At 39.8% G+C, this 13,704-nt stretch overlaps 1 protein-coding gene across 3 annotated transcripts; it reads right to left on the bottom strand.

Annotated features, from left to right (window-relative positions):
* Positions 1 to 7,666: 7,666 nt before the first annotated feature.
* On the bottom strand, positions 7,667 to 12,171 carry LOC148041489 (keratinocyte-associated-like protein). 3 transcript variants are annotated; one of them, XM_087680125.1, is made up of 5 exons: positions 12,047 to 12,171; positions 11,147 to 11,313; positions 8,427 to 8,478; positions 8,262 to 8,328; positions 7,667 to 8,028 (listed from the first exon to the last, which is right to left on the bottom strand). In XM_087680125.1, exons 1-5 carry the CDS (start codon positions 12,063 to 12,065, stop codon positions 7,938 to 7,940), a joined length of 396 nt encoding a protein of 131 aa, XP_087536251.1. In that variant the 5' UTR covers positions 12,066 to 12,171; the 3' UTR covers positions 7,667 to 7,937. The 3 variants fall into 3 exon arrangements, with proteins under 3 accessions (XP_087536251.1, XP_087536268.1, XP_087536259.1); XM_087680142.1 differs by having other exon boundaries at positions 12,006 to 12,048; XM_087680133.1 differs by lacking the exon at positions 12,047 to 12,171 and adding an exon at positions 11,778 to 11,994.
* Positions 12,172 to 13,704: the final 1,533 nt, after the last annotated feature.

Below are 13,704 nucleotides of genomic sequence, written 5' to 3'. Positions count from 1 at the left end.
CAAAACATGCATAGTCCAAAGGCGGAAGATACTGCAAACCAGATAACATTTTCATTCCCTTCAAAGACATATGCCCCAAGCCCCAAACGGGCATGCCAAAGTGATACATGTGGAATAGAGCCCACTGCCAAAACATGGTCTACAGAAGATCCAGATACAACAAGAGGATAGAGGCTGCCAGCCTTGGCGCCTCTAGCAAGCACAAGTCTGCCTTTGGTAATCTTCCAGGCAGAATCCCCAAAACAGACATGAAACCCTGCATCATCCAACTGTCCTGCAGACATAAGACTGCGCGTAAGCGTAGGTACATGACGTACATCCCTGAGCAAAAAGGAACTGCCAGTGGAAAACTGCAACTGAATATCTCCACAGCCCACAATATCAAGAGACCTGTCATCTCCAAGTCTGACTGATCCAAATACAGTATGATAAGAGTGAAACTAAGGCGTCACATGGAAGGACGCACCTGAATCCAATAACCAGCACTGTGCATACATACTAGGTATCTCAGTCAAGTGTAAAGCATCAGAAGAACTAGTTGCAAGTATGAACTCATCACTACCATCGGAATCCTCCGTCTGCATGACATTAATTTCTTCAATCTTGACGCTGGACTTCGCAGGTACTATGCTGCGATCAGAAGACTTCTCCTGCACTTTCTCTTTGCCCTTATCCTTGTGCTTCTCATTGCGCAACTCATGACATTGTGGTCTGATATGGCCCTTTTTCCCACAATGATGACAAGTGACATTAGCGTTGCGCCCACGCCACTTACTGCGCGACTTTCCACGAGATTTAGACCGACCCTTCTGCGAGTCACGGCCACGGTTATTACCACGATCATTCCTATCATTCCTGCCTCTAACTGTCAAAGCATGTGAAACACGAGAGGCATCCAAGTTTTTGCGATTAACCTCTTCCTGCAGAAGAGCACTCTCAACATCATTCAGTTTCAGAGTAGCACTAGAGGCACATAGGGCAGTGCGGAATACATCCCATGACTCATTCAGAGTCCCAAGCAAGAAAAGAGGAGTTACTTCCTCTCCAAAGGTGATATCCTGCGAAGTCGGGTTCTTCAGTATAGCATGGAACTGGCTCAAGTGAGCAGACATAGTCGCATTATCCTTCATGCGCAGATCCATAAGCTGCTTCAACCAGTACATCTGACTCGCCGGACTTTTCTTATCATAAAGATTCTTGATCTTATTCCATAGATCCCATGCACTCTATGCTTCCTCAAATACATTATAATGTACCTGTTCAGTGAGAGACAATACAATCGTGGACTTGCATAGCTCATCAAGTTCAAGCCAGTCGTCATTGTCCATAGTTTCAGGCTGCTCCCCACTCAACCGAAGTGGCTTAATCTGAGATTTCTGCACCAAGACCTGCCAAATTTGACTCTTCCAATAAGAGTAGTTGGTATCATCCAACTTTGTGATGTTAAATATGGCATTATCAGTCGAAGAGGATGCTATAATGCAGGCTGGAAATGCACAGACAATGTAAAACTACTGGTTGTTTTACTGCAGAAAATGCCCAAAATCCACTGAAATGAGCTCCAAATGGCGAGAAAAGTGTGCCAAAAGATGCTGCCCACTTAGGACTAGGTGCGGTACACCAAATCAGGATATTTCAACATAAAAAATATTGCTCAATCCACCAATAAATGTTTGCTGTAATAAATTTCAGAATTGCAATAATGAGAGCAAACTGTCCCAAAACTGGATCTAATGTCAACTAAACAATGCTAGGTCCAAAGCCGGCATAAAGAGGACAAAGCAAAACCAAATGACAGTGAAAATACATGATCATAACACCGAGATATGTCAAATAGCATCTGCCAGTAAGAGGCACATCCCAGACAATCTAGGCAAAATATAGAACCAACTGCCAAAACCTGACACAAATAGGTGTCTGCTCAAAAGAAAGCGGATCCAAAATTGAGACTCGGCTCATAAGCATCCTGTGAACCAAGACATATACTCAATGCAACATCCAATTGTCGGAGTATAATCCCAAAGTCTCAATACATCCATAACTGCTCAATGACATAGACTGCTCCAATAGCATGTAATCCCTGCTCAAGGTCAAGTAAGCATGCAAGATGCTCCCACTGGCACAAAAGGCGTACAATCGAGTTAAGGGCTCAAGCAACCCAAGACAAAGTACCAGTGACAAGTGACCAAGTCAATGCGTCATACGCTTCCCAAGAGCATGACATACATGAAGCAACTGATGTAGCAACCACTAAGCAAGACATAATCCCAATGGCAAGATCTCTGTCAAGTCAATACATCCAGTAGCAAGCCAAATTCAATATCCCTGTGAGTCGGAAGTGCTCAAAACATCCAAATCGGAGCTCCAAAATATATGTCAAGCATGGACGAACTAAGAGGCATCAACCACGGACCAAAGCATGTAATGCATAGAGCTAGCATAAGCAGCCCAAATGCCAGTCAAGTCGACCAAACTGCCAATGACAAACCAATAACAACGGAGCAAATGCGATGCTCAAAAGCATTCCGGAATCACGATCATGAGTTCGAAGTCGATCCCCAAAGTGTAATACATCATGACATAACCCATAGCATACATCCGGTATCGATAGAGAAGCAATACATGTGACAAATGAGCTTCAGCCCGCCAATGACAAACCAATAACAACGGAGCAAATGCGATGCTCAAAAGCATTCCGGAATCACGATCATGAGTTCAAAGTCGATCCCCAAAGTGTAATACATCATGACATAACCCATAGCATACATCCGGTATCGATAGAGAAGCAATACATGTGACAAATGAGCTTCAGCCCGCTCATGTACAACAGCTCTAAACAGTCCAAAACTGTCAATTTCCAGCCCAAAAACAATGCCAAATCATGGGCAAATCGAATGCATACATTCCCAAGACATTAGGCATCATGTAGACCGCATACGGGCATCAAACAAGGTAACCGGAGTAGAGTATAAGCATCAAATGCCAATGCCAACTGTGGCTGTCTTGTTTTCAGTACTGTATAACAGTAAATAACAGTCCCAAATCAGCCAATATTTCAGGCCAAAATCATGGCATAATCATGTGCATACATTCCCAAGGCACTAGGCATCATGTAGACCGCATACGGGCATCAAATAGCACAACCCGAATGGAGTATAAGCAACAAAGGCTAATGCCAATGGTGCTACCCGATTTTCAGCCTGTTATGACAGTTTATGACAGTCCCAAATCTGAAGAAATCAGCCCCGAATGATCAAGACCAATGCCCAAAGCTTGAATGACATCAAACATGAAGTCTATAGCCCTCTTGATCAAGGTAGAGAGCAAGAAGCAATGGCCAAGTGTGGAGCTGAAGTAGACGAGTGCTAACAGCCTGGAAAAAAATGGTGCAATCTGCCTTGTTGGTGCTGAACTTGCTGCTGCTCCACATGGGCTGAAAAGGGGGTAATGGCGGGCTCAAGAAAGGCCTATCAAAGGCCTTTGACAAGCCTCTTTGAGCCTCAATATCAATGCCTTGAAGGTGCCTCAATAGGCCAGGAAGGTGCTTGGGAAGCCGGGGAGTGACGGGAGCTCGAGGAGATCGGATATGGCTGCCGGGATGGAGATCCAATGCGTGAAGAGAGTCGATGCGAAGGTAGAGAAGCACCGAGTCGAGCTCGAGCAAGAGGAAGCCAAGCTCTGATACCAGTTGAAAGGTGAGAATGATCGAAGCTTGCACACGAGCTATGGCGGGAGAGCAAGAGCAAGAAAGAGAGAGACAAGAAATGGGAACTAAAACAGTCACAATGTGTGACCGGGCCTTCCTTTATTTACTAGTCACTAAAAAATGAGTGTAAAGAATAAAGTGACGTGATGGGCGCCCGCCACCTGCAGTGTGCAGTGGCGGGTACTGTCAGTGTAGTAATACACGGGGCGGCACGGCGGAGGCGCCTTTACCCCAACAAAGCAATCTCGATTTTTGCTTGTGAAGCATGTTTGGAACAGCTCTAGATCATTGTAGTTGATTCATTTTGATGTTTGGGACCCATCCCATAATGCTACTCTTGGTGGATTTAAATATTATGTAATATTTATTGATGATTTCAAAAAATATACATGGGTGTATATCTTGAAACATAAAGATAAGGTGCTTGCTATTTTGAAAGACTTTAAGCGACAAGTTGAGAAGGAATTTAATTGTTGTCTCTCTTGTTTGAGATTTGATAATGGCTATGAGTATGTATCCAATGAGTTTGATAAATACTTAGCAAAGAATAGCATATTTGCAAGTAGCTTACTTGTAGTTATATTCCACAACAGAATGGAGTAGCAAAAAGAAAGAATAGGATTCTTATAGTGTTTGCTCATGCAATGCTTAATGAGAAGAATATGCCAATGTATTATTGGGTTGAAGCTATTATGATAGTTATGTATGTGCTAAATTGTACTCCTGCAATGGGGATTCATGGAATAACACCATATCAAAAGTTATATGAACATAAGCCCAATATTAGCCATCTAAAATTCTTTGGATGCATTGCATATGTACACATTCCACATGAGAAGAGAAAGAAATTAGATCCTAAGCACAAAAGTGTGTTCATTGACTATGCTCAAAAGTGAAAGGCTTATAAATGCTTTGATTTGTCTACACGAGAAATAGTCATCAAAAGAGATGTTATCTTTGATGAGTTGGCTTCGTGGTATGCTTCATTTGCTACTATTTTCCATGATACATCTTCAGATCATGTATCTACTACTATTATGTACTAGAGTACTACTATGTCTGGGCCTATAGGTGATGTATCTCTTAGTGTTTCTCATTGGACTAGCAAGTTATGCAATCATGCATCACCATCCCACTACCAGTGCTATGTTAGTAAGGGGGAGAAATAAAGCTGAAGGCAAAGGCAAAGAGAAAGTTCTTAATGATGCTCTTGGGATTTTACTTCTAGATATGATTCGAATGACAACTTGGATAGTAAGCTTGGAATTCTGTCTGTTTATACTTCTGGAGTTAGGCAAACTAGATATGTACCGCCTCTCATGAAAGAGGAAAATCAAGCAATCCACCACAATTGTGATGATCACATATGGTGAGATATCCTATTGAGAGGCTTACATAAAGTGGATTTTCAGCAAAGCATTATGTATATATGACAAAGGTCATGGAACATAGAGATCCTTCTACATTCAATGAAGCTATCATGGACAAAAATGTAAAGCAATGGATGAGAAGATGAATGCATTGGCTTTGTTATCTTGGACCCATAAGTTGGTCAGACAACATGTTATATGTACACCTCTTGCTATTTATGCAAGAGGAATGGGTCACAATCTAATGCATTTAGTTTAGGACATGAGCCCTATTTCCTCCTTGAAATGGAGCATCTTATTGTATATCAATAAGAATTTAAAAGGAAGAATATATACGAGCTGTTTTATTTTATTTCCATTAAGACTAAGATGACCAGTTCTTTTTAAGATTTTAATGCTTGATTTATTTAAACTAAGAGGACCATATGTCTATTTGGTGCATGTGCGTTTAATGGTTTTCTGTTTAGTGGTTGCATCACACAAGTTGACGAAATCACTAGAGAGAGCCTTTGCTACAAAAGAGCTTTTTGTGACCATTCTAAGTGGTTTTATCTCCTTTGAGTTTTTCCCTTAAATCGATAATGTTATACGTGTATGAAGGGGTTAATTTCTTTTTGTTTATTGGGAACCCACAATCAAAGCATGAAATGAAGTCCTACGGTTTGGTTAGGTATATTTGAGGGAGATTCGAGTAGTTGTCTACCTCCTGGTAGGACATTGTCAAGGCGATAAAAACCTATGCTAGAGAGAAGTCCTTGTGACCCTATCCTTCTTGCTTGCTAGGCAACTATCCTAAGAGTCCCTGTTAGGGTAAGATAATTAGAGAAGCCTGCCAACATATCAAAAGACGAGAAAGTTCTAAATCTATCTCAAAATAAAGAGTACTAACCCCTCAATCAAAAAAGAAGTTCTAACCCCTCAATCAAAAAAGGAGTTCTAACCCCTCAATCAAAAAAGAAAAGGAAAATAAAAATGAAAAAATTTCATACAAGTAGTTGATTATCGCCTAGCGGAGGCTTGGTAGGTTTTTGGAGATGAGTCAAACTCGAGGCTGATGCCTTGTCTTCTTAGGGATAGCAACTAGCTAAAAAGCAAAGAAAGGAAGTAAGTAGGACTCAATGCAAGCTAGGCATGCTTAAAATAAGATATATACTCAAGCTATTTGAAACTTTTGGTTACAAGCCATTCCTAGAAGAGGGGTCAACATGATTCTACTCCATGATTGGATTGTATTATGTAATGCATGGATAAAGTTAGAATCATTATTTTCACACAATTGTACTCCCTCCTAAAGCCCTTGCTTACATGCTAATGCCTTCAAATATTGAGCATTTTACCACCTTTCATATACAAGAAATTGAAAGCATCCATGCTTAGACCTCACATACACCAAGAATCATTGGCTACATGGAACAAAATTACATCTACAACCACAACAACGATGTCAAAGGCCACCTTCTATTCAAGCATACAAATGAAGCACAAGTTGCAATATGATGAGGTATGGAAACCCACAATTTTTGTTCAGCACAATGCAAGGTGCATTTGGTGCTGTGTTGTAAAATGCAGTCATGATCTACATCTACATCCACAACAACAATGTCAAAGGCCACCTTCTATTCAAGCATACAAATGAAGCACAAGTTGCAATATGATGACGTATGGAAACCCACAATTTTTGTTAAGCACAATACAAGCTGCATTTGGTGCTGTGTTGTAAAATGCAGTCATGATCTGCTACCACATCACCTCTTGTATGCGTTGTGTGAGCAATCATTTGTGCATTTGGGGCTCTAAGCTCTCATAGACAGGTATACAAGTTCAAATGTTACTGTACAACAAATCCAAAAAAAGCTACCTACAAGAGTAAAGAACACGTGCTGGAAGCATTACTTGAAAGATCCGTCACGCAACTAAATTTCAATGATAACATTATGCCTTTTTCAGCATGGCACCAGCTGCAACCTCAAACTACTGTTAGCCTATCATTGCATATCTTTGTCTATATTGTACCTATTGATATATGTTTGATCAATGAAACTTCAAGACTCTTGATATAAGTTGGAATACAGTTACTTACCTACACCAAAGATCGATATAAATGCTGCTTGTCTGGATTGTTCCTAATGATACCCATTTGACCAAATATACCAACAATGAGTTGTCTTGCCGATTGTATCTGCACCATATTTATGTTTGACTTCTCACCACATGATAAAACAAAGCCATTAGATTTGCACTGTGCTTACATTCAACTGTGATGACTAAAGAATAATGTTGCTTCTTGTCCTGCGCCTTAAGATGTTACAACAGCTTAAACTTAGTATTAAGCATTAGAAATCCTTGAGGAAGAGCTTTAGAAATGCAAATTTTCCATCTTCAAGGGGTCATGAAGGGCACAGAGATGGATTGTATCCTACAAAAGTTATCAGAAGAAAGAATGCTCCGAGAAATAAATCTGTGACCGAAAATTGCTAACCCTTTTTTCAAAATCATGTAACAAGCTCAACGCTGACACAAATTGGCAACCAGCAGCATTCTGACAGCTTTGTATAGTGTTGATTGTTATCTTACAACACCAAACTCAATATGAGTCAAAGCCAAGTAGCTATTCTTTTGAGAAAAGTCTTCATGGACCAGCTTACAAGTGTAGGTATAGTGAAGTGGCACTTTGATTGCCATAGTAGTTTTAAATGTCACTCTTTTGTCCATTCCTAATTCAAAAAATTAAGCAAATGCAAGAAACAACCAGGATACAGGTATTTCTCCATCCACTATTAAGAATTCTTATACAGGATTACACAAGGCATCAAAATTGCTTCAACTCAACCATTCTCGACAGATCAATTTCATTCTGAGACCTAAAATGCCTTTTTCTTGACTTCGAGTTTCTGGTGCATCATGCCTGACAGCTTATTAACTTCATACAGAAGCCCCACTGAAAAGATCAAGCTGCACAGCCAAGTGACTTCCAATTAAAGATCTGAACTGGAACTCAATGTGACCAGGTGTAAAGCTCACAAAACTTCAACCTCAAATATTGAAACATTGCACACCCACCCATTTGTTTCTGTCCTAGGACTTAGCAGAATACACAACCAGCCAGTTTACCCATGTGCCCCATCCCACTGACAAATGAAAAAATGACTTCTTGTACTATCATGTTAGTCATGTTACAAACTCACCATGTTGTCACACATACTCTGTGCACAGCACTCGCTGCCACTATTGCTATAAGTTCTGCGAGAAACACTGAAAATAAAAGCACACATTAGGAGGGAACTATAGCAAAAAGCTTTCGAAAACTTCAATCCAACATCTTGCACTGGAAGGTGATGAAGAAAGTTTACCAGATCCCCAGCCAGTCCGACTATTTAGAGACTCCTGCCAATTTCCAATGAACTGCACCACAAACAAAAGATCTCTCAAATGCCTAGGTTGGTACTATTCAAATATTAGGAGGTCACAGAAACTGCAAGTTTGAAAAGAAAGGGTGAGGCTGAGGTTGCAAGGATTCAATTCTCCCAAGACAGTGGTTGAACAACCTGTTATGTGGCAAGCCTAAGGTCTTATGTGGCAAGCATTGGCAGGTGAATCAATTTCTGTTCTTTATGATAGATTTCCACATCATTTTCTTTCTTATTCCAATAGACTTACAATTGCCACTTGCAAACAAGCTAACAAGCTCATGAAGATACTGTAAAAATATTTCAGTCATATATATTGACATGGTGAAGCACATGAAATGATGAGTCTTCAGCTCTGCAATAGACATAAATAGACAGAATACTTTGCACACAAGCACATAAAGGGAAGTACACACCAACAACATTCGCTTACTTATTTAACACCATTTAGTATTAATATTAAGAAAAATGATGGATAATCAATACTTAGGCCTGCCCTTTTACAGGGGATTTTTGGGCATTTGTCCTACTAATAAATAGTAATGCATTTTTCATAAATATAAGTTTTTTGGGCTGTTTTAATGAAATAAATTAGGCATCAATGCATGCCTTAATTTTGCTGGCTCATTGCATATGTAAATTGGCCCTAGATAGTCATTTTAATGGTCAAAAAGTGGGATTTTTTGTCTTTGCCAGCTTTCTAATTGTTTTAGATTTTAACCTGCTATGTAATTTATGTAAAGAATTTCTGCATTTACAGCAACTCTTTGTTCTAAATTCTCCTCAACAGGTTCTTCTAGCACAATCAAGATCTTCTCTTGGTGAGTCATCAGCAAGATCGCAAGTGCAAGACAGCACGAGCATCAACGAGTGGTTCAAGGAATGTGGACTGGAGTCTTCATGGCTGTAGGAGATGGAGCAAAGACTAATTGTGACTGATCAAGGCTATCCTAGTTTGGGCAGGGATGTGCTCTGCAAGAAAGACAAAGTACGGACGTGTGGTGGACAGCACACAACATTGGCTCTCAAAGCTTCCACATTTCCATATGCTGCTGTGATAGAAGACTTGAGGATCATTTCCGCCTTTGGGTTCTCTCATACTATTGAGTTGTCCAATTTAGAACCCAGTGTCTTACACTAGCTGTTTTTATGATAGGAGAGTTCTACATGCCCTACCTGTGTGTGAAGCCCGTGATCTTGTTGTTGGGTCTTTGGTGCCCAAGGCAGGGAGGGAGAGGGGCTCCTAGGGAGGGTTGCATTTTGCTGCACCTGAACCAATCATGAGCAAAGTCTTCATAGAACCAACAGAATCCTCAACTAAAGGGAGCCCTTCACTTTTGCTTACACGTATATGCAATGACTAGGCTGGCAATAGCTTTGACTCTCACCAATAAATAAATTGTAGTGATGCCTAACGATGCAACAGTCAACGCTTCCTGCTTCTAGCCCTACCACAACCTTCTACTTGATGTGGCCATGAGTTGGTCTATGCCTCATGATATGATAGTAAAAATTTCCTGCTTCTAGCACTGGCACAAAATTTCCACTTGATGGAGTCTCATTCACATAGCACGAGCCATGAAATCAGGCTAACATCACAACATCAACCATAGGAGTAAAACTGTCTACCTACAAGTCCTGCCGAAAAAACAAGAATGTTTGAATTCCTATACTCCCATGCATACAATACAAATGTCCAACAGCACAAAACAGTCTCAATCCAAGAGCCTAATAATGAAAATAATCCAACAACTTTGAAAGCCACATGTCTACCCAAAAATCTAGGGTGTAACTTCAACCATGCCAGCCTCATTTAGATGCCCAGTCTCAATAGTTGGTTATATCCCTGCCAGCATAATGCTGGTCTCCTCCAAGCTATCGACCGAATGGAGTGGAAATAAGCAACATAGTCTGACAAACTAGGGGCTTAAGGGTTTAGCCTTGTGATGGCGCTTGCATAACCTGGTTGTGCATACCAGACTCACAAAACAAAACAAATAGTTGGTTATCTAGACCTGAGGATCTCAAAACTGATCAACAACAAGGCCTACAACCTTACAATTTATTGATGTCCAAAACAACTCATGAGGCACCAACTGTGAAATTGCTAAAACTATTAGTGCCAATAAGCGGTCAAACTATGAACAATGCAGAAAATGTGACCTAATAGCAATTCCAATGATGAGAAACAAAGTCCAATGGATGCCCACTTGTGAAACGAGTGACAATTGATTGCTTGCCAAACTATAGAGCCTCAATTCGAGAAAATGCTAGATTGGAAATGTACTTTTCATTCACAGGTATTGTATTTCCAAATCTCCTTTCTGAACAAAACAATCGCATTACAAGGCTCAATTACTATGTAATGCTACACTTGTATTGTTCTGCACAGGATAGCACAGTGCATGAGGCACTCATCAACGTAGATGCCCCCATAGCAGGACATACCAAAAGGTAGAAACGAGTATCCCAAAAACAATGCTGGTTGCAAAATTCAGCGATTGCCAGCTGTTAGGAGTGCGAGCCAAACATTAAGCATGTAGAATATGCCCATCAAACAATAATTGTACGGAACACAAAAGAATAACAACTTCAACGTATGTGTTGATCAGAAAATATAATCTCATCTATACCATGAGAAACGTCAGGAAAAGTGATCTTACAGTCAGAGCAAGAAGGAATAGGATCGAACTTATGAAACCTCCTATTATCGTAAACACTTCCGAAGATGCTAATTTCTCCTTGTACATTTGCTGAAGGGAGAGGGTAATCATGAAGAGCAAAAAGGAGTAGAGCATTGAGTTTCCTGTGCTCGTCATTTGGCTCCTTGCTGCATATACAGTGTTCACAAAAAGCCAAGGTTAGGGTAAAATGAATCGAAAGAAGGTTTAAATTCTCAAAATTCATAGAAATGTTAGCTGCTATAAAATGGCAAATAGACTTTTCATTTGGTTCCTTGCTAAATGTGCAGTGTCCACCTAAAACCAAAGCTTAATACAAAATGATTTGCAAATTCTCCAGGAAAAACCTTCAAAATTTGCAGAAGAAGGTACACCTTATTTGTACAAAGCTTTCACTTAAAAATGGCAAATAAATGTAGATTGATTCAAAACCCCTCCAACAGCCAAAAGTATCTGCTATCAATTTTTGTAAACGCGGACATTGGAAGTGATCGAACGCCCAAGTGAAGTGCAAGAGATGCAAAAATTGATCGCAGAAACGAACAATGAACCATTGATCATTCTGATCCTAAAGATCATGATTACTCTAATCCGCAAAAGCGAGACAGCATACCTGACATAAAAGATCTACAATGGTGGATCTATACCACACACGGCCAATGACACAGAACAGATTGAATTCAGGTTACCAAGATCTAGGGTTAAAGGAGGACCAATTACTCCCTTTAATTCTACGGTTAGAAAATGCCAGCAATCTTTGCAGGGATGATGACAAGATCCATAAGATTAGAGAATGCAAGCAATCTTTGCAGGGACGATGACAAGATCGACACTTTCTTACAGTAGAAAACGAGCTTATCAACAGTTACTGATCGAGTATACCTGCACCAGATACCGCCATGTTCGCAGAGAGCTAAACCTTCCTTGAATCCCCCTTTTCCCTGACTCTGGTCTTTTGGAACGCCTGGTGGCCATTTTTTTTCGATAGGCCGCCCGTAGAATAATCTTACCGTTTTTTGTTTTTTTCTAATTTCCATCTATTATTATCTATTATTATCTAATTTCCATCTATTATTATCTAATAATTTTAGCCAATATCCTCTTTCTTTAATCTCCATCTAGTAATTTTAGCTAAAATTACCGAGCGTTCTTTTAATTTCAGGAGTGATTCTCCTTGAATTTCAAAACTTCAAATTTCTCAATCTATTTTGTGTTCATGGAAAATAATTTTTTGGAGCTAAAAAGAAAACCTTCACCCTTGTCAATTTTTAGGTTTTTTTTTTACATTTTATAAATAAAATATCCTTACGTTTTAACATTAGAAAGCTTCTCTTTAAAAAAATTATATTTTAACTTTAACACACTTAACACTAAATCTTAGTTTTTTGTGAATGTTGGATATATCCATTTATTTAATCCAAAATCCCAAGAATGTCCCTTAATGTTTTACATATAAATAATTGTGATTTTAAATAAACCTATCCAAAATCAACATATTTAGCTCAAATCAATCGTAATCTACAGCTAGAAACACAAAGACATCATGTATATTATGAGCTAGTCTTAATCAAATAATGAGACATGTGTGCACCACGAGTGTAAAGAAGCTTCTTTTCTTGAAAAGGGTAAAGAGCGGAGCAAGATTGATACAAGAATCTTTGGTTATTATTCAATATATATTACCCAAAGGTATCACTATATCCAAGAACACTATACTCCTGCTTAAAACCCTTAGCAACCAATCTGGCCTTATATACTGGCTTGGGGCGTCCAGGGGTACTCTTCAACTTATACACCCACTTGCATGGCAATGCATGTTACCCACTGGGCAAAGGAACCAAATCCCATGTATGGTTTTTCTACAGTGTATCAAACTCAAACTCCATGGCCCTCTAAGAAGAGTGACTATCACCTCTACGCATGACCTCCTCATACGCAAGAGGCTCACCAAAATTTGCCACCATAATATAGTCTATGGAAGGCTCAAACCGATCAGACTGATATCTATCTCTAGTAGACCCTCTCAGAATAGTCTCTAGGGCTTGTACATCTTGTCCAACATCATGATCATTGGTCACTAGAACATCATCCTGTAAGGCTGTCTAGCTGGCTGTACTATAACAAGAGACTCCTCCTGAAAAATCACCCTGCATACCTCAACTACCTACTCAAGTTGCCTATACAACTTCTCCTCATGGAAAACAACATCATAGCTATAAATGACCTTTTGAGCTTACAGATCCCATTGGCAATAGCCCATCTCACCTATATCTCCATAACCAAGAAAGATGCATTTCATTAACTTAGGATCCAGCTTATTACATTTGTTCTTAGGTACATGGTAGAAAGCCTCACATCCAAAGACTCTAAGATGCACATATAAGGGAGGTTTTCCAAACCATACCTCCTCTGCAACCTAACAACCAATAGTAGTGGATGGGGATCTATTTTCAAATGTATAGTAGTAGTAACTACCTCAACCCAAAAACGATGCGGTAAGCTTGCCTAACTAAGCATACTGCAGACTCTTTCCTAAATGG

The sequence above is a fragment of the Lygodium microphyllum genome, chromosome 1 (assembly GCF_053477565.2).
Source record: "Lygodium microphyllum isolate KBCC chromosome 1, Lygodium_microphyllum_v1.1.10, whole genome shotgun sequence".
In the NCBI taxonomy this organism is placed as follows: Eukaryota; Viridiplantae; Streptophyta; class Polypodiopsida; order Schizaeales; family Lygodiaceae; genus Lygodium; species Lygodium microphyllum.
This window is presented reverse-complemented; position numbering and strand designations above follow the sequence as displayed.

Bases quoted from the DNA above. Each gene is read 5' to 3' on its own strand.
- LOC148041489 (XM_087680125.1), bottom strand. The intron at 8,329-8,426 runs GTAAACTTTCTT...TTTTATTTTCAG, and splicing joins TCGGACTGGCTGGGGATCTG to TGTTTCTCGCAGAACTTATA. The intron at 8,029-8,261 runs GTGAGTTTGTAA...TTGGCTGTGCAG, and splicing joins AGAGTATGTGTGACAACATG to CTTGATCTTTTCAGTGGGGC.